Below are 27720 nucleotides of genomic sequence, written 5' to 3' on the forward strand. Positions count from 1 at the left end.
GAGTAATCAGGAGTTTACAAAGGTTGAACAAACCTTACCTTTATGTAGCCCCAAGACACTGACAGTAAATAATTTGCCTCAGGCATTTTTGATTGCTTATATAGAGAGACAATAAGTTCTAAAATATGTATATCTTCAAAATCTTGATAGTGTAACAATCTCCACAAGCCTCAGAATGTGTGGGTTTTTAAAGATAATTGGGAATTAAGCATATATAAGAAAGCCTTCCATTAGATCCCATCTGACATCCAGTCGTCTTCCCATTGAACAAATGCCATTTGTAAAACTCCAGTATGGAACAGAAGTCAACAACTATTCTGAATAAAGAAAATTCATGTGATAAATAAATATCTAAAGATCTAATAACAGTCTGCATCTTTCTCTCCCTGAGCTCCAGGGATTAATGAATAATGTATGCCAATATGCCTAGCTGCAATAAAGACGAGTTCTGTCAAAAGCTACCAAATAAGGAACTGCAGGGAAGCTGGGAAGACTGACAAGAAAGCCCTCCCATAAAACTCCAACTATGAACCAATTGCATGCCACCCCTGAATCTATCAGGTCAGAAGGCGTGGACTAAGCCCAGGCTGCTCTGTGATTGGTTGGCAAGGGTAAACCTCCGAGGAGATTTTCCTCCTCACCTCGGGTAAATGCAGTTTAATAATAGTATGTCTACAGCTGAGGCTGCCCTATGAAAAGATAAATGGGGTTTTCCTCTCTCAGTGATGGAAACAAGCATAAAACACTTCAAAACTCATAGTTCATCCTTAAATAAAGATTACCAATATTTTTTGAGTCATTTTTATAAATTTTAATATTCTCTGACTTCTCTTTCTTCAAAATAAAAGCTGCTCTGAAAATGGCAATCAGGCATTTTAATTGTTTCTCTCTCTCAGCTCCAGAACAAGACAAGTGACTTCCCTGGTGACACATATGTAACCAAAGTTCTTCTTCCATTCAACATAAAAGCACATGCTGACTATAAAATACAGTTATCATCCAGGATTCACAAATGGAAGGACATGTCTCCTCACTGGTGTGGCACTGTTCTCAGCTCATTTTCTTACTTTGTATAACCTAGCATAGGCTTTTATATTACTAACTTCCTATGAAGAGGGGATTTAAAAATTAGATTATCTGTTCATGCCTCTTCTACTGGGCTAGTCTAAAAATATCTAAAAAGAATTTGATGAAAGTTCTACTAGGAACACAGACTCTGACTTCAGATCCTTCAGTGCATAATCCTCAACAAATAATCTCACCTCTTAGTGTGCCAGTTTCCTCATCGGTAAAATTGGTTACTGTGGTAGTTAATCTCCAAAGATGCCTCCTAATGAGCAACACTACCTTACTTCACATCTGCGCTGGCCTGTGTAACCAACAGTGACGCTGGGGTCTGCCATAAGGAGTCTGTGGCTTTCACCTTGGGCTTTTTCAATACGCTGTTGGGATCCCTGAGAAAGTCTGACTATTCTAAGACTGCCATGCTATGAGGAAGTCCAGGCTAAAGTTATGAAGAGGCTGCTGGACACACAGAGAGAGATGGGGTGGGGAGGAGAGGCAGGGAAGAAGGGGGAAGGGAGGAAGGGAGGAAAAACATACATTTACAAAGTAGATGTGCTCTAGACTCCGGTAATTGTAAGTAAATTTTTCACCTACATGAATGGTTGTTGGGACATGGATCAATCCTCCCTGATAAGGACTACCCCATGTATTCCAGGACTTTTATAAAGGCTCCCACGCTTCTTCTGCTCTTAAAATTCCAGGAGTACTTCCCAATAAGTGTATCCTAACATTTCTTGAATGCCCCCAGTGTTAAGGATCACTGTTTCAGATGCCTCAAGTGCCTTGAACTGTGACTCCTAAATCAGGATGGAAGATACTAGAGGGCGCTTGAGGCAAGAAAGATAGCTTATTCTTTCTTTATATTTCTTAAAGAAGTTAGTGAATCACAGGCATAAAAAGATTCAACTGTAAATCTCTAATCTGCTGCAGTAAGGGAGATTACAATGAGGATGATAACAAGAAACCTTTTTTAAAAGCTCTGACCCAAATTAAAATTCATTTCATTTTTCCCATCATGAGACAGACTAGAAGCTCCTTCCATGGCCATGGTAGGAACAGCCTGCACAAGAATCTAGACAACCCAGAAGAGAAATATGGATGGAGACAGAGAGATACAACTCTTACTGTCAGACTTGGCTTTCTGAAAATTTTGATGAGAACACTGTAATAGGTGTGTTACAACATTTATAACATATTAAGCACCTATTATGCACCAAGAGCTTTATGTATCTTATCTCTAATCTTTGCAACATTGGGTATGATAGACATTATCCCTGCTTTCAGGAGAAAAGACGGGCACTCTTAAAGAGTCGATAATTTGCCCCGGATGTGACAGGGCTGCGGGGCAAATCCAGGCTTCTTTTAGTCTTTGCTCTTCGTGGTGCATGAAAAGCTCTTCATATAATTAGGCTGATGCAAACTCTATAATAAATGGCATGAATTTAGGAGTGGATTTATTCTTAATCCTGTGCTGACTTCACAGTGTCTTGAATTCAAGAACCTCTGCTACTATCAGTGTGGTCAGATTTCTGGACCGTGTGAGTCTTACTAATTAGTCAAGAAACTGGTACCCAGTCACAGGCAGCCTTACCTGAGTGTTAGAACTGCTATGTGAGCAAGACACACGCCCTCGCACACAGGTAGAAGTCAGATTTCCTGACTGGTGATCTGCTGCTCTCAAACAGGCAGATGGTTTTATATACAAATGTGTGTGCATATACTGAAACAGGATAAACATTTTCCTTTGGCATTTAGTCTCTTTTCATGACTTTTTCTAATAATACTCCCCAGAATCTCTGATGCCACCCCTCTTTTAGTCTTCATTTTAACTGATACCTCAAGCATCACCAAGCTTTCTGGACTATTCTGGTGTATTTCAGGATATTTAAGATTCTGCTGATGGAGCTGAGTCATTGATATATTAACACACACTGGCATCACTGACTTTGTAATAGAGGTCAAGAGAGATAACACACATTTTTGAATAAGAAAAAAGAAAAACAAAGCAAACTATGAGGAAATTGAGGCTCAGAAGGTCAAGTGTATCTCCCAAGGTCACAAAGCCCAGTGGCAGAGTGTATTTGAATCCAGGCTTTCTGGCTTCAGAATACTCTACACCAGTGGTAGTCAACCTGGTCCCTACCGCCCACTAGTAGGCGTTCCAGCTTTCATGGTGGGTGGTAGCAGAGCAACCAAAGTATAAATAAAAAAGATAGATTTAACTATAGTAAGTTGTTTTATAAAGATTTATTCTACCAAACTTAGTGAAAATCTGACATAAAGTACTTGGTAATTAATTATTATTATATGCTTTAACTTGTGTAACTCTGCCTTATAAATTTTATAAAGTAAAGTTACTTCCCTACTTTATAAATCACCATTACTGTGTTATTACTAACAGAGATACAAAAGTGGGTGGTAGGTATAAAAAGGTTGACTACCCCTGCTCTACACTGTCAAAAAAAATGTTTCAGGCATTAATCTATATTTAGCCTAGAGTCTACAAACAATATGTATGTTAACATAGTAAATTCTAAGCTGTGTAAGATATTACTGTGCTTGAAATATTTTAGAAATATTCTTTTAAATAAATGTATTGACTCTTAGATTTCTCCAACTTAAGAGATGTTCCTGGTAACAGCATTGCTTTTGGTAGAACTTATATCTTTGGACAATATTTTATTCTGTAATCAATCTATATTTATTTTACACCTTTTTCCTTAAGACCCAAGTTCTGGGAGTTGTTATTAATCAAGGAGCAAATCTATATAAAGTGGGCTCTCACATATCCAATACTGTTCAGCTTAACACATGAAAATCTAATTGCTAAATGCTCCTTGAAGAATTCTGAGGCAAGTTAAACTTCAGATATTAAATACAATAACTAGAGCATACCAGTGTCTTTAAAATCACTGAGTGTTTCTTTTATTTCAACTGTCTCAGAAGTAGTTTGAGAGGCAGACATTAATCTAGGGTTAATTTATAACCTATATTTTAAAAAACAATTTAAAATCTATTTTTACATTATAAAATCTATACTTTCTTTGATTAATGCTAATAGCACAAAAACAACCTTAACTCAAGTAAGTCCACTAAATCTGTTTGTGTTTACTGCCCTCTAGTGATAATGGATCTGAATGCAATTTAAGGAATAGCTTTGTCCTGAAGAGTTATTTCAGAAAACAAAACTTATCTTACAAATACTATAGAGATCTGAAATCAAGAGAAACTCCAGGTTGATTTTAGTCATTGGTAACTATGGAAACAAAAGTTACAACCAAAATGTGATGCCATTATATACTTACTAGAATGACTAAAATAAAAAATAAAACCGATACAAAACACTGCCCAGGATGCACGGCAAATGGAACTCTCATACACTGCTGGAGGGAATGCAAAATGATATAGAAACTATTTTTTTTTTATTACAGAGACAGAGAGAGAGTCAGAGAGAGGGACAGATAGGGACAGACAGACAGGAATGGAGAGAGATGAGAAGCATCAATCATTAGTTTTTCGTTGTGGCACCTTAGTTGTTCATTGATTGCTTTCTCATATGTGCCTTGACTGTGGGAGCACAGCAGACCAAGTAACCCCTTGCTCAAGCCAGCAACCTTGGGTCCAAGCTGATGAGCTTTTGCTCAAACCAGATGAGCCCACGCTCAAGCTGACGACCTCGGGGTCTTGAACCTGGGTCCTCCGCATCCCAGTCCGACGCTCTATCCACTGCGCCTCTGCCTGGTCAGGCGGTATAGCAACTTTTGAAAACAGTTTGGCATTTTCTTATAAAGTTAAGAAGTATGCTGACTATATGATTCAATAATCCCAAGCCTAGTTATTTACCTAAGAGAAATGAAAATATATATCCATAGAAAAGCCTATATACAAATGTTTGTAGAAATTCTATTCATATCAGCTGAAATATGAAAATAGTCCAGATATCAACTGGTGAATGGATAGACAAATTATGATACATTCATAAAATAAAATACTAGAAAATATTAAAGAGGAAAAAAATTACTAATACACGGAACATGTTATTAGTGGAAGAATCTCAAAAGTAATATGCAAAGTGAAAGAAGCCATTTACAAAAGGCTATAGATATACTGGATAGGTTCATTCCTGTGACATTCTGGAAAGGCAAAACTATACGGACAACCAATCACTGGTTGGCAGTGTCTGGGAGTAGGGGGAGGGGAATGGGTACAAAGACGCAAGAGAAAACTTTTTGGGTGATGGAAATATTCTATCTCTAGATTCTGGAGGTAGTCATCCAATTGTATACCTTTGTCAAAATGCACTCAACTATATCTAAAAAGAGTACATCTTAACCATATGTATTGATAAATTATACCTCAAGATCTGACTTTAAAAATGTTAATGTTATCAAATTATTTGAATTCCAAATGTGCTTAACCATGCCTAAGAGAAATGAAAAACAAAAATTTCAAGAATAGTTACATATGGTAATATAACATTTTTCCCCTTTCAAAGAGCTACACCATTATATCCTAGGTAAATAGGCATATGTTTGTCTAAAGACCATGTTAACTTATAATAATATAATTTATGGTAAGTTCCTAATTATTCAAAACCTTTAGGCAATTTAATAAACTATTCTCACAGCTATTGATATCATATTTATTTTAATTGTTTGGAATAGAAAATTCCCTAAAATATTTTAGATATTTTCCTGTTTTCTTAAACAAATAAGCTGATATGTATTTAATTTTTTAATGGTGATCTTGGGCCACATTTACTCACTCATCACTGAATAGTCAACAAGTATTTATTTTATTATATGTTCATTCTATGCCAAGAACTTTGCCAGCTCTTAGAGATTAAAAAACAACAAAACAACCCAGTAAAGTTAGTAGAGTTGCTTGGAGAAACCTGAACAGTTTCAACTGATGTATTCATTTTTGAATTCTTCTTTCACATTTTTATAGGTTTTATTTATTTATTTATTATAATTTTTTTAAGTCCTTGGTTGTCAGCCCTTTCTTCTTATTATCAGTAGGAATCAGCCTCCATATAGTCAATAGAGCATACATGTCTCCCTTACCATCACACTGGATTTTGTCTAAGGCAGCATTTCCCAGAATTTGTTTTTAAAAAGAGTAGTTCCATTTTCTTTTAAAAATTTATTTTATTTTTTTAGATTTTTTAAAGATTTATTCATTTTAGAGAGAGAGAGAGAGAGAGAGAGAAGGGGGGATGAGCAGGAAGCATCAACTCCCATATGTACCTTGACCAGGCAAGTCCAGGGTTTTGAACCAGTGACCTCAGTGTTTCAGGTTGACACTTTATCCACTGTGCCACCACATGTCAGGCAGTAGTTCCATTCTCAAAGAGGACATCCAGTTTCAAATAAACTTGACACAGTGCTAACCTTCTTGGATATTGTGTACCAAGAACAGTAATAAATAACCTTTGTAATTTTGTCTAACCTAGCATTTTTCAAACTTATTTTACTACCTAACTCTTTGCTCTCTTTACATTTATTAACAAGCAAGAATAAAAATACTAAGGGTTTCATTGAAAACCCCTGTGTAAAGTAATGGGTTTTAAATATCAGATAATTTTTTTTAGAATGCTTATTTACTTATTCACTCAACAAAATATTAAACAACTACCATGTGTCAGCATGGGCGTCACAGTAATGAACAAGACAGATGAGCTTCCTGCTCATATAAACCTTGGGCTCTTGAGACAAAAAGGTAAAAAATAAGCCTTAGACAAAAGAGTGACAAACATGCTGAATAAAACAAAGGGGGTACCATGATACTATGATGGTGGACTATGAACTAGGACAAGCTGCATTGAGAAGGTAATACCTGAGATGAGACCCTAATGGACTAGAAAGAACCAACCAGAAGATCTGGGGTGGAGCTTCTAAACGAAGGCTGAATGGACACAGCCAGCATGGGGGAATAAATTACAAGATGAGATCAGAGAAGTAGGTCAAGATAAGTCAAGGTCAAGATCATGTGGGTCCTTGGAAGCTTTCCAGAGGGTGCGGAATACCACTGGCAGGTTCTGAGCAGGGAATAATATGATATAATTTACATTTTTATTTTATTTTTTTGTATTTCTCTGAAGCTGGAAACGGGGAGAGACAGTCAGACAGACTCCCGCATGCGCCCGACCAGGATCCACCCGGCACGCCCACCAGGGGGCGATGCTCTGCCCCTCCGGGGCATCGCTCTGTGGCGACCAGAGCCACTCTAGCGCCTGGGGTAGAGGCCAAGGAGCCATCCCCAGCGCCCGGGCCATCCTTGCTCCAATGGAGCCCCGGCTGCGGGAGGGGAAGAGAGAGACAGAGAGGAAGGAGGGGGTGGGGGTGGAGAAGCAAATGGGCCCTTCTCCTATGTGCCCTGGCCGGGAATCAAACCCGGGTCCCCCGCACTCCAGGCTGACGCTCTACCGCTGAGCCAACCGGCCAGGGCCATAATTTACATTTTAAAAAGTTGTCTCCGAAGAGCATGGTTTGTAGAGGGGCAAGAGCAGATAGAAGAGGAGAGGAAACACTTAAAAGCTAACTACTTGAACTGAATGCTGCCAGTAAAGAGAGGAAAAGAAGCAACTCCTCTTAGACTTCTGAGTAGAATGGGTATCTGGGCCATTTGCCGAGATGAAGAAAGTTGGGAGAAGTACAGATCTGAAGGAGGATGAAAAAGGAAAAGAAGAGTCCTATAAATTAATGCAATAAAATTTAAAATAAATGAAGTTTTAGAAAAACCTGCTGAGGAATATTTTGCAGTCCCCCTTCCACTACACACACACACACACACACTCTCTCTCTCTCTCTCTCTCTCTCTTACTTCTTCCTAGAGTTCTGAATACAGTAAGCTGCCAGGTAGTGAAGTTTGAAATACAGTTACTTTAAAAACTTTCAAATCCTCTAATGAAATTAGATTCTGATAGACTACTTTCATTAAATTCTTTTAAGTTGTTTTAAGAATAGCCCAACAGAAGGGGCAGTAACAAGTAATCTATTTTTTTAATCTCCTCTTCAGAGCAAATTAGTAATATAAAAGCCTAACCAAAGTTATATACAGCATAACCGAAATTAGAATCTAGCACTCAAGTTGGCAATATTTTTATTAAGGTACTAAAAGCAATCAGAAACAATTAAAAATGATGAAATAATGGAATTTCCCCCCATTTGCAACAGTGACAGAATAGCAGAGTATGAGAATCCTGAGAAGTACCATGGTATAGAGCAGGGGTCCCCAAACTTTTTACACAGGGGGCCAGTTCACTGTCCCTCAGACCGTTGGAGGGCCGCCACATACAGTGCTCCTCTCACTGACCACCAATGAAAGAGGTGCCCCTTCTGGAAGTGCAGCGGGGCTGTATAAATGGCCTCAGGGGGCCGCATACAGTCCAGCCCGCGGGCCGTAGTTTGGGGACGCCTGGTAGAGCATAGGTTTCTCTAATTGGCTTTACTAGAGTTCAAACCTTGGCTCTATCTCTTATGAGCACAATATATAGCAAATTCTTGAGTCTTTGAGTTATATGGAAAGAGTTAAATTTAATGAATGTAATCTAGCACAGTATTAAGCAGACACCAAGAGCCCAATAAACTATATTATGACCACAAATAATGAAACTTGTCATAAGAAAAACAATCTGCTTAAAACAGCTGCATTAGGATTCATACAATAATATCCACCCAATAGTTTATGCAATCAATGATATGCCTGCAAAATATTAGAATTGTTAATACCAGCTGAAAATGCTTATGGAGTTATCAAATAAATAGGGATAATTTCCTCAGAAAGCACTGACCTGACAGATGTAGAGATGTCTCTGTAGGCTTTAGGATCAAATTCCAATCTCCAAAGGAAAATTTACGTACAACCTACAGGTGACTTGGGACCAAGGAAATCAAGCCTAGTACCAATGAGTATATGATGATGGTTTTTTTTTTTTTTTTTTTTTTTTTTTTTTTTACAGAGATAGATAGAGAGAGTCAGAGAGAGGGATAGACAGACAGGAACGGAGAGATGAGAAGCATCAATCATTAGTTTTTCGTTGCACATTGCAACACCTTAGTTGTTCATTGATTGCTTTCTTATATGTGCCTTGACCGTGGGACTACAGCAGACTGAGTAATCCCTTGCTCGAGCCAGCGACCTTGGGTCCAAGCTGGTGAGCTTTTGCTCAAACCAGATGAGCCCGTGCTCAAGCTGGCGACCTCGGGGTCTCAAACCTAGGTCCTTCCACATCCCAGTCCAACACTCTATCCACTGCGCCACCGCCTGGTCAGGCATGATGATTCTTTCAATCAGCAACCATTAATTAGCACCAAGTATGTGTTAGCTACTGTTTCAGGTACTTCAGTCAGCAAATCGTGCACTCTGAAGGAGCTTACATGTTAGTGTGGGACGCAAGGTAAACAAGCAAGTGCAGGAGCCACTGCACCTTTTATGTGCCTCCCTGTGCTGCAGAGGCTGGACAATGAAAAACTCCAGATCCCAGATGCCCTTGCAGCTATGCTTTCAGATGTGATATGATTTCTTCTAAGCAGATGAACCACTGCCACCTCCCACAAGTTAAACAGCTATCAATTTAATTATTGTTTCCTTTTAGAAAATCTGCCTCTTCTCTCTGGCTTTGTTGAGATCTATGTGTCTGTGGTTTCTCTAGGACAGGGGTCCCCAAACTATGGTCTGTGGGCCGCATACAGCCCCGAGGCCATTTATCCAGCCCCTGCCGCACTTCCGGAAGGGGCACCTCTTTCATTGGTGGTCCATGAGAGGAGCACATTGACCATCTCATTAGCCAAAAGCAGGCCCATAAGTTCCCATTGAAATACTGGTCAGTTTGTTGATTTAAATTTACTTGTTCTTTATTTTAAATATTATATTTGTTCCCGTTTTGTTCTTTTACTTTAAAATAAGATATGTGCAGTGTGCATAGGGATTTGTTCATAGTTTTTTTATAGTCCGGCCTCCAACGGTCTGAGGGACAGTGAAATGACCCCTGTGTAAAAAGTTTGGGACCCCTGCTCTAGGATATATTGGGATGTGGGTTTCTTTTTAAAATTGTCCCTGCTTGGGATTCAACTGAAATCCTAGATCATTTCCTTTCCCCATTCTCTCTTATTCTCTTCTGGAATTCAAATTAGATGCTGTTGCTATTTTGCTGGGAAAGGAAATCTTGCCATATTTTAGTACACATTATTATCCATAAAATACAGTATAGGGTAGATAATCATCAGTAACTCTATAGCAGTCACTTTCTTTCAAAATACTGCTTTTAAACAATTTTTTAAATTAAAAGTGATTGTTATTATATCTTGAGACTAAATTACGGGATCTAAAGTACTGGAAAAAACAACTTGATTTATCTAATTGTGTCTGAGCAAGATGTACCTACACTTCTCCTTATTAATAAAGAACTCAGACCTGAAAACATAGTTTAAAAAATTACTTAGCTCACTTTTGTTGTCACACTTCAGTAAAAATGGTTTTAGCCACTTTGACATTTATTCTTTTAGGATATTCACCTATGTTTATATCCTTACTAGAAAGCCCGGCGGTCATACGAAATGACCGCTGTTCTAGATATTATAAATTGTAATTAAAATGATTTGTGCAAAGGTGTCTGCTAATTCAAACTGAATTACCCAGGGCAGGCGGCGAGGACGCCCCTTTGCTTAGTGCCCCATGGGGTTTCCCCCTTCTACTTGCTTAATTGCTTAAAGTAGAGTGCAATGAAGGAAACCACTGGCGGTACATTTCTTAAGAGCCACCGCTAGCTCAATAAATAAAGGTGATTTAAATAATAAAATGTTAATTCACATGTCAAAGATCTCTTTGTACACAACATTTCTTGTGTAGATCTTTCCATCATTTTTAAGCTCGCCTTGCAGAGGACCATCAATTATTTTTAATTTTATGTCCGTTCTTTCACAAACTTTTGAACAGGCAACATAAAGTTGACCGTGTCCAAATGCAGGCTCAGGGACTCATTTTGTCAAGACAGGCTTTTTTGTCTTGCATCTGAGGGAAGCCTTGTTTCTCTATGCTCATCAATCTCATTTTGCCGAGAAAGACGCATTTGCTCTGCGACTGATTTGCTCTGCGACTGAAGCAAGCCTTGTCTTTCTCTGCTCAGTGGTTTCTTTTTGTCGAGAAAGCCGTTTTTGTGCAGCTTTAGCTCCTTTTCTCTCCTCTTCAGTGCTGTATTTTCTAGGAGGCATTCTTAAAAGAAATTATGTTAAGACGTAGTTTTTATGTAAAACAGATGATTGCCAATGCAAACAAATGTTCACCTTCCCCCTGACCCGCTCAATCTGTGTTCAGCCATGGCAACTTCACCCCATTGGCTAGTACAGTTACGCAAGCAAACAATAAGCTATCGGCGACAGACACTTAAGCCGCATATAATAAAGAAGATGAAAGAACATAAACACTTGATTTTGAGAATAAAGGTGATAGGAAAAAAAAAAAACAAAATAAAATAATGCAAACTATAACAAAAAACTCTATTTTCAAATGTGAATCTAATGCACTGTGAGACTACAAGTCAATCACATGTTAGATAGAATGGCATCATTAGCCATATAATTCTTTAATACCGTAAAATTCTCCAAGTTGGAAAGTTCCTGTAAAGACATTTAGTCCAACCTTCTACACAGAGAGGAGTCCTACAACTCTTCATTTTGAATAGTTCTCCTCTCCTAGATTTCTTCCATTGTTGTGTAAGACTGTTCTACTTTGGGTGAACTTGGTTTTAACTTAGAGCTAATACCTAATGATCAAATCAAGAGCTTGTAAAGATCATTCTTCAAAAGGTCTTTTTAAACCCGTTAAAACTGATTTCATTCTGGCCTGACCAGGCGGTGGTGCAGTGGATAGAGCGTCAGACCGGGATGCAGAGGACCCAAGTTCGAGACCCTGAGGTCGCCAGCTTGAGCGCGGGCTCATCTGGTTTGAGCAAAGTTCACCAGCCTGGACCCAAGGTCACTGGCTGGAGCAAGGGCTTACTCAGTCTGCTGTAGCCCCACAGTCAAGGCACATATGAGAAAGCAATCAATGAACAACTAAGGTGTTGCAATGAAAAACTAATGATTGATGCTTCTCATCTCTCTCCATTCCTGTCTGTCTGTCCCTATCTATCCCTCTCTCTGACTCTCTCTCTGTAAAAAAAAAAAAAAAAAGTGATTTCACTCTGGACACAGCAAATGAAAATAAAATGTGGCTTAGAAGCTGCAATAAACAGAAGAGTAGTCAATATCCTTAACCAGTTACATGTAAATAAAAACAACCACTCACTAATAGTGATCGACAAGATATAACATGAACAGTCTCAAGATAAACATGAACAATTATAGCTTAGGCCAGGGGTTAGGAACCTATGGCTCGCGAGCCAGATGTGGCTCTTTTGATGACTGCATCTGGCTCTCAGACAAATCTTTAATAATAAAAAAAAACCGTTAAAAATATAAAACATTCTCATGTATTACAATCCATTCATTTCCTACCGCTCATGTTCATGATTGCGGGTGGCTGGAGCCAATCACAGCTGTCCTCCGGGACAACACCAAATTTTTATTGGATAATGTATAACGTACACGGGTTGTTGTATGGCTCTCACAGAATTACGTTTTAAAATATGTGGTGTTCATGGCTCTCTCGGCCAAAAAGGTTCCCGACCCCTGGCTTAGGCTGTTACTTTCTCTTATCAGGTAAGGCAGCAAGTGAATTAGAACATAAAAACTCCCATTTGTGGTACTAAGAAAACACACTGATCAGATGGCTTTAATACACTGCATAGCTTCCAGAATACTAGTTTTAATAATTCACAAAACTGTCTTTCCCTACAACCCTATAAGAACTAATATTCCCATTTTATAGATGAGACTTAAGGTCTTAACCATCAACTCTGTGTAGGAAACTCCCAGGTAAGGTATTTCACCAGAATTCCAGTTCTGACAATGAAGACCTATAGGGCATTTCTACTTAAATATGTAGTCTCACTTCAGTTTCATGTCTAAACATTTTAACTGCTACATCTTTGACCACCCCACCCCCCAGCTCAAATGAGCTTCTTTTTCTAATTTTCCAACCAGCATTTTTTCTAGGATTTGGGTCTAGAATTTCATACTTTCCCCTGGCTACAGTTCCTCCCCAAGTCTTACCTTTCCCAAACAACCTTTCTTATCCATTCTTTTCATTTGCATCCTATTTCAGTCCCTCAGCACTAATATACCTAATTCTCTAACAAGTTCTTCTCACTTTCAGTATGTCTCCTCAATATGATCCATCCATCATACCATCACCATAGCTATCTTTCTAAAATTGTTTTCCTTATAATAAAATGCAAGGGTTCTTTAGAACTTACAGGATAATAGGCAAGTGACTTATTCTGGCATTTAAGGCTCTCTGCAGTGTGGTCCTAGTTGGCATTTCTCACACCTGCCTCTGTCCCTATGGTCAGATTACTGTTCCAGGCAGGCTCACTCATCTAGAATATTCACTACTGAGCCATTCCCACAAACACACAATATGTAGTGTAGAGCTAAATCACAGGTGTGTTCTGTCCTACCCAGTCTCATCTAGCCCCTGGAATGTCATCTATTTTCTCATTAGCAACCCATATGAATTCTCAACGTCCAACATCCAGCCTTTGTAGCACTTTCTGGAGACACTTCCCAATCATCTGGTCTTTACTGTTAAACATACCTGAACACCTCTATAGGACCACAATACAGTGAATCACTCTGTCACTCATTAACACACCTGTTGGCTTACTTACATGGCAGACATATTTCAGTGTGTAGGTCTACATCTATCTATCTATCATCTATCTATCTATCTATCTATCTATCTATCTATCTATCTATCTATCTATCTATCTATCTATCTACCTACCTACCTACCTACCTATCCATCCATCCATCCATCCATCCATCCATCCATCCATCCATGCATTTGAATAAAAACACACATATATAAAACTCTCATTTCGTCTATAAAAATCTCTGGAGCAAATATATGCCCTACAACAACCAGATAAAAAAATAAAATCCCTAATGAAAGCTTAAATACTGGATTGTGGTCATCTGAAGCCAAAAGGCACAAAACAACAACAGAAAACCTCATAATGATTTCTCACATGAATATAGAGAATGGTCAAGTCTAGTGAATGGTCAAGTATCAAACACAAATAATAAAGATAAAACAGACAAAAAAAAATCTCATTCAAAAGTAATGTGTCAATAAAAGACCTCAATCAAGGTCATGTCTGTCAACAAAAAAATTTTATTCACTACAAGATAAAAAGTCTTGACAAAAGTAACAGAGGAATGTTTTGTTCCAGGTCACTTTATCTTTCCTGTGTCTTGTTACCTCATCTGTAAAATAAAGCAGGTGAATAGGCTGATCTCACAAATTTCTTTCACCTCTGATGACTTCTTGGAATTAAAAACAAAAAACAACCTTTATTAAGCATACCAAAGTTTGACTTCTCTGCAAAGTGGCTGACAGTAAGTGGAAAATGGAAAGGCATCAATCACTTACTCAGTGACTCAATTTCACCTCTTATAACAATTACACTGCTGGGGAATTTCTTTTCCCTCTAGTATGGTGAGTGTCAGACCCATGACTAAGGCCTCATCATGGGCTGGAACTGGGTTCAAGGTCATTTCATCCCCTCCTCTGCTTCTCAGCTGGATTGTCATTTTAAATCTGGGCGCTGATGAAGGGGTTTATTTCTGGTCTTGTTCCTATTTGCTCCAAGAAGAGACACCTAGTAACCTGATATTGAGATGTGACACTTTGGTTAATAATCATACCCTAAATCATTTGGAGGGGTCTTAAAAGGCCACCCAGGTAAGCAATGCACCAATTTTCAGACAAAAGGGAATGAAGATCTCTTTACCTGAGACTCTTACAGCTCTAATATAAGTTTCTTTTAATTTCTATCTTCAGATATATTCTTTCAAAGTAATCATAATTAAGTGGTCAGTAAGAGTGTAAATAAAAATATGCTATCATGGAGTGCTAGGTAACCAGGCTAAAACTAAAGTAAACACACTCAGTGGGCCATCACATATGCAAGCTAGTGAGGTCCCATAAATCACCATGACTGGGTATCAGGATTTCAAAGGCACACTCTTAGAGCTCTGTTGTCCAGGCATGTTGATTCAAGCTCCAGTTGCATTGGGTTACTTATATGGCAGCATATAAAGTTCACCTTTAAGTTTAAAAATAGTTCCAATCCCTATCCTTACTAAAACCAGGCTACAGTACCTACTATGTGTGGGCACTACACTATGCATTTGACCTAAGTTTTCATTTAATTCTCATAATAATAATGCGACATGGATTTTGTTAGTACTGATTTACAGAGAAAACAGAGGTTCAGAGCGGTTGAGGCAACTTAATTACCCAAGATCTTAACTCTAGTGTGGGGTGGATTTATATCCAGATGGTAAATTGTTAAGCACGTTGAAATTTAGAAGAGTTAAAGCAGAATCAAGCTAAAGGTTCACGCTCGTCATTTGCTGTTCTGTTGCACCACTTCTTTCTTTTGGCATCTAGTAATGACTCACGCAATACGACAGGGAATCGGCTTATACTTATTTTGACAGTTTCTCTTCACCCTGTTCCAGCTTACACCTTGCTGCCCCATGTTCTCACTCCCCGGCAACAAGTTCCTAGGGGGATAGCCCAGCAGTTGGATGTGACAACCACCCATGCTGCTACTGGGCCAGGACTCAAGGAGGCAACAGGTGAAGGAGGTGATGCCAGCTATTGGTGCTAAAACAGACTCAAGCCTCAGAAATACACTCTGTCTATAAATCTCCCCTCTCACTCAGATCTCCCTGCCTCCTTCATCCCCACAGCTGACTGTCTTCCCCTGAACAGTCATACCATCCCACTGACTAGGGGATTTATTTTTTTTCTGCAAGGCTGTCTGAAAGGTTCATTCCAACTAGACTTCACCATATGAACCCTGAGGTATAAAGTGGGCAGGAACACACATTGGTCCATCTGTGTCCAGCCAAGGACCTATGGTCGGCCAGTCCAGTCAAACAGTCCTCCTTTTTCCACCCTTCTCCTTCCTCATCTCTCTGTCTAATACAACTTCCTCCTACCTTCCTTTCCTTCCATCCTTATTTCTTACTCTAGCCATGAGTCAGTCCACCTATCCTCCCATCCCTCCCCCAGTTTATCCCCACCCAAGAAAATAGGCAACCCATAGTAACAGGTCATTTAGAAATTCTGACACCTGCTTAAACCTTCCCTGAGTTTATTCTATCTGCTGCATCCCTCCCCACTACTGATCAAGCTTTAACCTGTCCAATTCTACTCACCCACCCCTCCAAACCTCAGCAGCTCGGAATCTCAGATCTGCTTCCGTCATCTGGTCTTCTCATACCACTGACCCCATTACCCTTAGTTTATATCTGTGCTGTGTTAACTACCTGCCTGCTAAGTTGACTCTCAATCTAACATGCTGTTTCACCATCAAACCCTTCCTAGGAGCTAGGAGCCAGCTCCTTTTTGCTCCAACAGGAGCAAAATTTTTGCTCCAACAGGACACAGAGAATAAGGAAGGTAAAATTAGCTGTACTCTAGGAATCCCCTCTAGGAATTATATTTTGCTGAAACTGCTCATGCAATTTTGGAATCTAGTGCTCACTAAGTTTAAAAAGTTTTAGGACATAACTGAAAATGCAGCCTGAGAACAAACACTTGTTTTTCTATCTCCCCGTCCTCTCCCCAGATGCTACATTCAGAAAACAAATCGTCTGTGCATGCATTAAGAAGCATATGGCTCTTGGACAGGTTTCATAGAGCATCAGTTACTCATCTTTAAAAATGAGGCAAACTGTTTTGGCATGTAGCCTACTATTTCTGGGACCAAGTTAGAGATGTAAGGTTTGAGGTATGAGAAAACATCGGGATTATGCCTTCCTTTAGAAAGGCACATCCTGGTGTCTTCCTGATCAGCTGTCACAGACTGCTCAGATGTATCACGTGGGGAATATTCACATGTTTGAAAGTAAGTCTAAGGCAACAGTAACTTTCTCACTGAATTGTACTTTTCAGAGACGGATTTCAGTCTGCAATGATTAACGTGTCTTTTTTGTCTCTTCTACCATGCACCCTTTTATCATTTTATTGGTCATTTCCACTACATAGAAAAAGTAAGAGTTAGGTCCAGCCCATATCCTCCGATAAACTAATCTTTCCTGATGTATATTAAAGAAATAATCATGCTTCTAGTAAAATATTCTTATGATTTCTTAAAATCCAACTGTCACTTACCATTATGGAGCTCTAAGATACCGTACTGAGAATATAAGACTAAGAAAACAAACAAACAAGAAAACTCCAGAAAATCAAAATTTATACCAAAGATGTTAAGTAGTTTCATTCTCATCAGACATATTGTTGAAACTGACTTGAAATGTTAAGAGAAACAAATAGCAACAACAAAAACAACAAAAGGATTGTTGGTTACTAAAAAAAGGGCAAGGGCAAGCCAGCGATACTCACTTAACCCCTAAATCTCTAAAAGACTTTAAACAAATCCCTTAAAAAAAAAAAAAACTACAAAAGAGGCCTCTGGCCAGTTGGCTCAGTGGTAGAGCATCGTCCTGGCGTGCGGAAGTCCCGGGTTCGATTCCCCACCAGGGCACAAGGAGAAGCGCCCATCTGCTTCTCCACCCCTCCCCCTCTCCTTCCTCTCTGTCTCTCTCTTCCCTTCCGCAGCCGAGGCTCCATTGGAGCAAAGTTGGCCTGGGCGCTGAGGATGGCTCTGTGGCCTTTGCCTCAGGCGCTAGAGTGGCTCTGATTGCAGCAGAGCGATGCCCCAGATGGGCAGAGCATTGCCCCCTGGTGGGCATGCCGGGTGGATCCCGGTCGGGTGCATGCGGGAGACTGTCTGACTGCCTCCCCATTTCCAACCTCAGAAAAATTAAAAAAAAAAACACAACAAAAAACTACAAAAGATGCAAAACTTTATTTCTCCTAAATCCATCTTAATTTTTGTGTATTCTTCTAATAGAATTAGAGCTTTTTTCATCCATTGCAGTCTTTAACTTCTTTTGTGAAATGAGGCTTACTTGCAAATACTGAAATGACACATATATATTTCAAGTACCCATACAAGCATTCTATCTCTCTATTAAAAACTGTTAAAGCCTTCCAAATTTGAAATTTACCCTCTTCTTAAATTCTGTGACAAAGACCATCATTATTAAAGCTGTACATTATTTTTCTGAAGCTTAAAAAAAACCCCTACTATATATATATATATATATAAAACAGAAGGTTTCTTGATCAAGGAATACACTCTTTTTCTAAAACTTAAACTTTATGTAAAGGCATAAACAACAGAACATAATCTTACTAAAAATGTTATTTTCTTTGTAGTTCTGTATAATTCAGTTTAATATATAATTCTTTAGGCAGACACCTGACGCTTTGATTTTTGTATAATTTTTAGAAAATAATTTCCCACTGTAATGACATATCTGTTCTTTATTCCTAATTGGTTTGATTTGAAATGATCAAGTAGAATTAAAGGAGAGTAACAAAAGTAAAACACTTTAATATATCCTTGTAAAATATTCCAGAGAGTATTATTTAAGATATCTTAATTCATATTTATGTCTGAAACAAAAACAAAGCAACAAAAACACTGCTGTGCCAACAATGGAAAACAGCCTTAAATCAACCAGCAATTTTCTGAAATGAAGACGACGGATATTAGCCTGCACTTACTCCACGATGCCAACCTCATCTCTGCCTGGTTGCTATGGACACTTTCCTGTCAGGCCTGTTCTTTCTACTCTCCAGACCTGTTTATGAAAGACTGAGGTGTTTCCTATTTTGGTGCCTATGTCTGCACAGCACACTCCTTTCCAGTAATAAAAACCAGAGGCTGCCACTATGGGGATTACAGTGTAGTCGACCAGAGATGCTGACGGGAACCCAAGCATGCTTTGGGTAAAGCTGCACAGGATGCTCGCTAACAAATGCCAGCCAACACATCTTTTCCTCCCAGGGTAGCAGGGGAAGTATTCAGATATGTCACATGTTTAGTTGAAAAAAACCTCTAATAAGAATGTTGTTGCTAAAGTAGATAGGTGACAAAGACCTAAAGAGAATTATTCAAGGCCATCAACATAACCTGTATGGTTCTGTCTTACAAAATTTTAATTTAAATGAGATTAGACTAATCTGAGCATAAACTATGTTAAAATTTCTGAGATGAGTGTCTATAAGCAGAACTAAGATTCTTAAATGGGAAATGACCAGGATTATTGTCAGTGAAAGGAAAACACCTTTCTTGAAAGGCATCACCTATAATGCACTGAGTTCAAGGTGAGAACAGCATTTGCATTAACAAACATCATGCATATGGTACTAATTTGTGTGATCAACTCAAAATGATACAGTGACACTGTTTTCTGGGTTACAAGGCCTATAGAGCCTTCATAAATTTTTTGAGTGCATGGTAGAAAATTCAGTTTATGTGTTTGAACAGCGATTTAATTCACCTGTTTATCAGAAACATGGCTTATATTCTATTTACACAAAGAGAAAAAAGTATACCTCCAACCTATGGTTTATGAATATTAGTTGAGAAAAAGGCTACACAGATTACCCAAAATAATGCAAAGACACTCTTGAAAGTGAACTACATAAGAAAGTAAGAGATTTCTATACAGAGGTAGACCTGGACATGTTTGGGGCAGGAGACAAATGATCACTCCTGCCTCTTTTGTGCTAACATTATGAGGCTTGGGTCTGAAATAAATAATGAATAACAGTAACAATGATGCTCTGAAATATTGATTATGCTAAAATACTACCAAAACTACTAAAGAACTAAGTAGGCAGAAACAGATACTATCATTTTATTAATTTATATTACTTCCATTCAAATTACATTAGAAAAATTAGGATAAATTTCTTCAATTCTTTGACCAAATGTTTCCATTTCAAAAGGTCTGACAGACAGTAAAATTGAAACTATTACCCATCAACAAAGAACTTTGATTTTCTAAGCTCTCTTAAGTATAAAACTAACCTTAGTTCCTAAGATTGGTCAGTAATGATTCCTACAACACTGAGAACAGAACATTTAAAGCTGTACCTCAAAGATCACCACAACAATATCATTCACACAATTCATCTAATATTTATTGAGCACCTACCTCCTCAACAAGGCCTTCTGGTGATGTTATTGAGGCTGGAGAAATAAGACTAATGACCTAATGTACAATGTAATGAGAATAAAACAAAAACACAGATATTGTACGAGGAATGAAGAGAACCACAAACGTGGTTCCTGTGGAGGGTCAAAGAAGAAAGGCATTACACCCTCTAGGGGAGGCCGGGTGGAAGAGATGGGAGGAGACGTAACAGAAAAGGCTTTGTAGAGGAGGTAGCATTTTAGGTAGGCCTATAAATGATGGTTAAGATTTGTTCAATAAACTTTTTGTTTTAGAAAAGTTTTAGTTGTAGAAAAACTGGCAAGAAAAATACAGTTTCCGTATGTGCCACACCCAGCTTTACCTGTTATTATCTTTCACTAGTACGGCACATTTCTCACAGTTATTGAACCAATTTCGATACATTATTGTAACTAAAGTCTAACTTTACTCAGATTTCCTTAGTTTTCACCCAGTGTTCTTTTTCTGTTCCAGGATCCCATCCAAGATAGCACATTACACTTAATTGTCTCCTTAGCTTCCTCTTGGCTGTCACAGTTTCTCAGATTTTTCTTATATTTGATGATGGCTTTGACAGTTTTGAGGAGTACTGATTAGGTATTTTGTTGAATGTCCCTCAACGAGAAATTATCTGATGTTTTTCTCATGATCAGTGTTTTTGGTAGGAAGACCACAGATGTAAAGTACCATTTTCATCATTATATCATATTAAGGGTACATTCTACAACACGACTCATCTCTGCTGATGTTGACTTTGATGACCTGGCTGAGTTAGTGTGTGCTTGTTGGGTTTCTCTGCCATGGAGGTGCTCTATTCCCTTTCCCATATTCTGCTTTTTGGGAGGAAGTCAATATGCACAGCACACCCTTAAAGAGTGAGTAGTTTTCCTCCTTGAGGGTTGACTATCGACCTATTATCTGGAATTCTCCTGCACAGGAGATCTGTCTATTTTCCCTGTTTGATTATTTACTCAATAAGATATTTATATCGGTACCAACTCATGGAGTTTAAAAAATGTATTTTTGGTTATGACCCAACACTCATTTATTTTCTTGATCAAATACTTTAAGCTCTGGTAATTGGGAGCTCTTTCACAAGTACGCTCTTGTGTTCCTTTGATATGCTCCCCTTGATGTGGGAAAACATGCTTCAGCCTCATTTCCTGTCCCAGTTCTAGAATCAGTTATTTCTCCAAGAACTCCTGATACATCTGATTGGAGAATGATTTTAGAAACCAAGCTGAGAGTGCTAGGTGTGTTCATTGCTTCTGGAATGTCAATGCTTTAGGCTTTCTCATCATATACATATAATACAAAGTGAAGATGTTGAGAGGTGCAATGAGATACTATGTCTTTAATACACATTTCTTGGCATTAAATTGTGATGGCAAACCTTTTTATAAAAACCGCCCACTTTTGCATTGCTGGTCAACCTGGTCCCTCCTGCCCACTAGTTCCAGCTTTCATGGTGGGTCAATTGCAGTGCTGTTTGGTTGCTCTGCTACCACCCACCATGAAAGCTGAAACGCCCACTAGTGGGCAGGAGGGACCAGGTTGACCAAAAGTGGGTGGTTTTTATAAAAAGGTTCGCCATCACGTTATTAAATACTAATAAGAGATTCATGCCAGACTGATGGGCTGTCCTGAAAAATTACACAAAGAAACGAAAGGTAAAGTCCTGGAAAAGTCATTGAAAGGAAAAAACAGTAAGTGAAAAATTCTAATAGTCCTCTTCGGTGAGTATCAACATCATTAACCCTTTGAGTAGTGGGTTTTTTTTCATTTTCGCTGACCCCCAGTAGTGAGTTCTTTTTCAAAAAATGAAATTAGTTCCAGTTAAGAGTTTTATTAACTTAAAATCATGTTTGTTTGATAACCAATTTATGGAAACAAGAATATACACTTGCCTTTTTTTAATGTTGCCTTACACCCCTGGTCAGCAAACTGCGACTCACCAGGCACATGCGGCTCTTCGACCCCTTGAGTGCGGCTCTTCCACAAAATACCACGTGCAGGTGCTATCTTGATAAGAAATGTACCTACCTATATAGTTTAAGTTTAAAAAATTTGGTTCTCAAAAGAAATTTTAATCATTGTACTGTTGATATTTGGCTCTGTTGACTAATGAGTTTGCCGACCACTGCCTTATACATTTTTAAAATAAAAATTTTTCTTACGATTGTATTCTGGATGGTCAGGAGACATGAGGACATACATAAATATTTGTACTACTCAAAGGGTTAATTCACCATTCCCTTTCCTATTAAATGCTTGTTGAAAGTGTAGGCATCAGAATGGCAAAGAAACACTTTCTCTGGCCCTCCTCACTCCCACAATAAAAGAAAAGACAGATGGTATTCCTTTATAGATAGAAATACATGCTTGGACATAACTGAGCACCTACTATGTTTCTGACTCTGTCTAAACAATTTCCATCTTTTAATTTATTAAATTGTCACAGCAACTATTTAACAGATGAGAAAACCAAAGCATAGAAGGTAAATTTACATCTAATAAAAGGCAGAGTGATTCTAATCCAGGGAGATGCTCTAAATCCATAGACCGTTCTGCCTGAGGAATAAATGTCTAGTGCATGAGAGATTTCTGATTATAAAATTTTCCATTTTTCCCCTAGTCAAGGGATCCCATGAATGGCAGAGAAGGAAAACGATAGGTTATTTGAAACAAATTTTTCTAACCAAAAATGACCCTCAAACTTGTTCTTGCTGCTAATTCAGAACTGTATATCCAAAAGTGTGCCCTGTGTCTGTGAGTGGTAAGTAAAATGCTTTTTTATTACATTACAATTTTAATGTTTACTAGAAAAAAATGTAACTAGGACTTCAAATCCATGGTTTTCTGTATATCCTTGGTTAAGATGAGACATTCAGGTGGGTATATACAATTTAAAAAGAAATGCTTTAGGTCTTGGCTGGTTGGCTCAGTGGTAGAGCGTCAGCCCAGTGTGTGGAAGTCCTGGGTTTGATTCCCGGTCAGGGCACACAAGAGAAGTGCCCATCTGCTTCTCCACCCCTCCCCCTCTCCTTCCTCTCTGTCTCTCTCTTTCCCTCCTGCAGCCAAGGCTCCATTATAGCAAAGTTGGCCCGGGTGCTGGGGATGGCTCCATGGCCTCTGCCTCAGGCGCTAGAATGGCTCTGGTCAAAACAGAGCAATGTCCCAGATGGGCAGAGCATCGCCCCCTGGTGGGCATGCCGGGTGGATCCTGGTCAGGCGCATGCAGGAGTCTGTCTGCCTCCCCACTTCTAACTTCAGGAAAAAAAAATGCTTTAAATAAAAACATTCAATATATAGCAATTATGAATGGACACAAACTTTAAGTAATACTAAATTAGACTGTTATTTATTACAGAATATAAAGGTCATGTTGGGGAGGGTGTTGGAGGAGAAAGGAATAAAGAGGGACAAATATATGGTGATGGAAAATGATTTGACTTGGGGTGACAGGCGCACAACACAATCTACAGTTCAAATGCTATAGAAATGTTTACCTGAAATCTGTGTACTCTTATTGATCAATGTCACCCCATTAAATTTAATTTTCTAAATAAAATTAAAACAAAAGAAAAGAAAGGTCATGTTTTTCTTCCAAGATATAGTATTTTATTAAATTGTAAGGCATATATGACACATGGTTTTCCTCAATCCTTTTTTTTTTTGACAGAGACAGAGAGACAGACAGAGGGACAGACAGGGACAGACAGGAAGGGAGAGAGATGGGAAGCATCAACTCTTCATTGCGGCACCTTAGTTGTTCATTGATTACTTTCTCATATGTGCCTTGACTGGGGGGCTACAGCAGAATGAGTGACCCCTTGCTCAAGCCAGTGACCTTGGGCTCAAGATGGTGAGCTTTTGCTCAAACCAGATAAGCTCACGCTCAAGCCGGTGACCTTGGGGTTTCAAACCTGAGTCCTCCACATCCCAGTCCAACACTCTATCCACTGCGCCACTGCCTGGTCAGGCTTCCTCAATCTTTTAAAAAATACCATATTTTTTACTCCATAAGACACACTCCCCCCCGCCCCCAAAGTGGAGGGGAAATGCCCGTGCATCTTATGGAGCGAATGTTCATTTTTTTTAGCTGCTGCAGACACTGTGCAGGTAAACATATGTAGAATGAGTACCAGCTCATTGCCAATGCCTTAGATGGCATCGAAGATGGTAGCATATATGAAAATAGCGAAGAAAGTGATAGCAGTGATTGTGAGCAACTGAGCTTCTTAAATTCTGACACTCGCGATGATGAGTTCCTGGGGTTCTCAGACAACAAGAAGTGTATTTGAACATTAAAGTCTCTTGTCACTTGTTAATAACAGTGCTAATGGTTGTTAATACTGCTGTTGAGTTTACATCGTTGAAATATTATTGTGGTATATTTTATTAAATATTTTAACACCATTTGGTTCAGAATATTTTTTTTCTTATTTTCCTCCTTAAAACCCTAGGTGCATCTATGGTCAGGTGCGTCTTATGGAGCGTAAAATACGGTATTTTAGACACTGAAAAACTTACATGTAACTTATGAAGCCCCCAGTATGTGCTGTGCACCAAACTAGGCTTTGCATCCATTAGGGCTCTCAACAACTTTTCAATTTTATTTTCCCCTTTTATTATCCCCATTTATAAATGAAGAAACTGAGAATCAGAGAAGTAAGGCATGTTGCCCAATATATGAGGTAGGAAGCAGTACAGCTAGAATATGAAACCAAGTTCACGTGACAAAAATCATCTATGTTCTTTCCACTCTACAAAGCTGCCATAGGCATTATGGGTATACACATCAGGCCAGGAACTAAACATCATTCATCCTCATCAAAGTACACAAAGTATAGCAAAACAATAACAAAATGCCCAGAATAATAACCACTAATAAAGAAAAGTACTTCATTAAAGATAAAGTACTGTATTCACTCTAAGTGCAAAGGATAATTAACCCATTATCATCCAATTTAACTAATAAACAGAGCAGAACTGTTCATTGTTTAATCAAATATCAAGGCTCACTTCCCATCCCTGTTAGAGTGAATAAAAGAATATGCCTTCTTGAAATGTCTTTTAAAACCAGTGTGAGTATTAAAGGGCTACCCAGCTCTCTAGTTCCTAGAAAGATCACAGACTAATAGAGCCAATTAAACTACCGCAACAAGTAGCCAGGTAGTGCTCCACCACCCTGGCAGAGCTATGCCATTATAAAATAAGCCTCAGCTATTTGCTCTTTTAGAGGGTTCGTCTGTTTCTGAAAAAGAGAAAATCAGATTCTATATATTCTATGGATTAACTGGAAATCATAACATTTATAGCATGTCACATCAGCCAGATATGTGTACCTTAAGTAACAGCTACAATTATGTGTCTATCAGAAATTTTAACCTGAACAAATACATTATCTGTCATCCTTGCTACCTGGAAAAAAAATTTGTTTAATCTACCCATAACATTGGGAAAAGTATTATTCTATCTTGGCCAAGCCTTTTTGTATTGGGGGGAAAAAAAGGAACATAGTTCACAATGCTCTGGGGAGGAAGTTACCTCTATCCTAGAATTAAGTCAAAATGTAATAACTGTAAACAATTTCTCTAGTAATGCCTTAATTATCAAATCACAAATATTAGAAGTTTTTGATAATTAAATGTTAGGAATATTTAAACTTACTGCCACTAAATATTGATTAATACAAGAACTGAGTTGATGGTAATAGAGACAACTGAAGATTTGTTTTATTCCACAGTGTTATTAAAGTCAAGGGCTTTACTATTTGATGAAACATAAAATTTGTTAAAAATAATTCCCCTTTCCATTATTACTTAAAATTAAAACAAAGAAAGCATTTTTCCTAACATTAATGATAAGAAAAAAAACATTCCCAATCCTTCACAATAACTATGGCACACATTTTTTTTTTTTTTGTATTTTTCTGAAGCTGGAAATGGGGAGATACAGTCAGACAGACTCCCGCATGCGCCCGACCAGGATCCACCCGGCATGCCCACCAGGGGCGACGCTCTGCCCACCAGGGGGCGATGCTCTGCCCCTCCAGGGCGTCGCTCTGCCGCGACCAGAGCCACTCTAGCGCCTGGGGCAGAGGCCAAGGAGCCATCCCCAGCGCCCGGGCCATCTTTGCTCCAATGGAGCCTTGGCTGCGGGAGGGGAAGAGAGAGACAGAGAGGAAGGAGGGGGGGTGGTGGAGAAGCAAATGGGCGCTTATGGGCGCTTCTCCTATGTGCCCTGGCCGGGAATTGAACCCGGGTCCCCCGCACGCCAGGCCGACGCTCTACCGCTGAGCCAACCGGCTGGCACACATTAAACTACATAAATCTTTGCCAAATCTACTTTCAATGAAAAAGTAGACAGCAAACTCAAAACACTAATAAGTTGAGTTTCTCTAGTTACAAAAATACTTTTAATATTAAAATTTTTCTCTTCCGACACGTTTATTAGTTTTTAACAATTCTCTTAATACTATGTCAACAAATTTTAATGTAGAAAACTGTTACCTGTTATTTGTTTTCCATAACATTAAAATACCTTTCCCAACTAACTTCAGCTTCCTTCCTAGCTAAAGTTAAGCATTTGTCTCTGTTCTGCTATACTCATGTAATTCTGAAATAGCTTTGGATTTAGCTATGAACATCCTATATTCACTCTAGGACCCCTCCTTCCCAGAAGAAAATGTATCATCAATTGCAGAAAGCTCTAGTGTATGTTTTGTATGCACTGACTATTACACAGCAGCAGGGGGAGCAGACAATGAAAGCACTAAGAAAAAGTACCCCCAGGAAAGCAATTTAATGGACAGGCAACAGAAACATGATAGAGTTATTTCTTTATAAACAAATAGACAAAATAAATCCCACAAAGAATAATGATCACTTTTGTTTGCAAAATTGGCCTACAGACATATGGAACGAACTAAAGAAAAACCTTAAGTCTCTTAGAAGGATGCTTGAATCCTAACTTCAAGTCAGACTTTCAGCTTGAATCACAGTAGTTTCCAGCAACAAGACAAGGAACTGCCCCAAAATTAAAGAGGAGGGGCAAAAATAAACATTTTTAGAGTGGTATATTTTTAGGGGAAATCAAAATGATTTTGTTTCCTCCTTCAAACATTATTGCACTTACATTAAGGCCTGGTGAAATGGGCTCTATTAGGTCACAAGTGGCCCAAGTTATAGGGTTCTGTAGTATAATCCTTGAAAACCCCGAGTTAGGCTCCAGGCCTCCCCAAAACACCGTGAAACTACAATGCATTAAAAACATCTAAAACGGTCTTTTTGCTTTGCAAATCTGTACAAAAGACTGGAAATGTGACCATTAAATGTGCCATAAAACAGATAACCCAAGATTATGTTTTAAATGTTCTAAAAATTAATAGGAACTGTGTTTTTTTTTTTTAGTTTTAGTGTAAAACAAAAGAATATTCTGC

The 27720-nt window shown here is 38.6% G+C and overlaps 1 protein-coding gene across 16 annotated transcripts in view; it reads right to left on the reverse strand.

Moving 5' to 3' along the window:
* Positions 1 to 27720, reverse strand: part of PDE4D (phosphodiesterase 4D) — a 1514231-nt gene that overhangs the window by 22333 nt on the left and 1464178 nt on the right. Inside the window, exon 1 of one of the 16 annotated variants that reach the window (XM_066375473.1) lies at positions 39 to 370. The exons of the other annotated variants lie outside the window; for them this stretch is intronic. Within the exon in view, the coding sequence (XP_066231570.1) occupies positions 39 to 86 (48 nt within the window). The 5' untranslated portion in view covers positions 87 to 370. Of the gene's footprint in view, positions 1 to 38; positions 371 to 27720 lie in introns of those variants that run through there. 16 annotated transcript variants of the gene reach the window in all.

The sequence above is a fragment of the Saccopteryx leptura genome, chromosome 1, assembly GCF_036850995.1.
Source record: "Saccopteryx leptura isolate mSacLep1 chromosome 1, mSacLep1_pri_phased_curated, whole genome shotgun sequence".
NCBI lineage: Eukaryota > Metazoa > Chordata > Mammalia > Chiroptera > Emballonuridae > Saccopteryx > Saccopteryx leptura.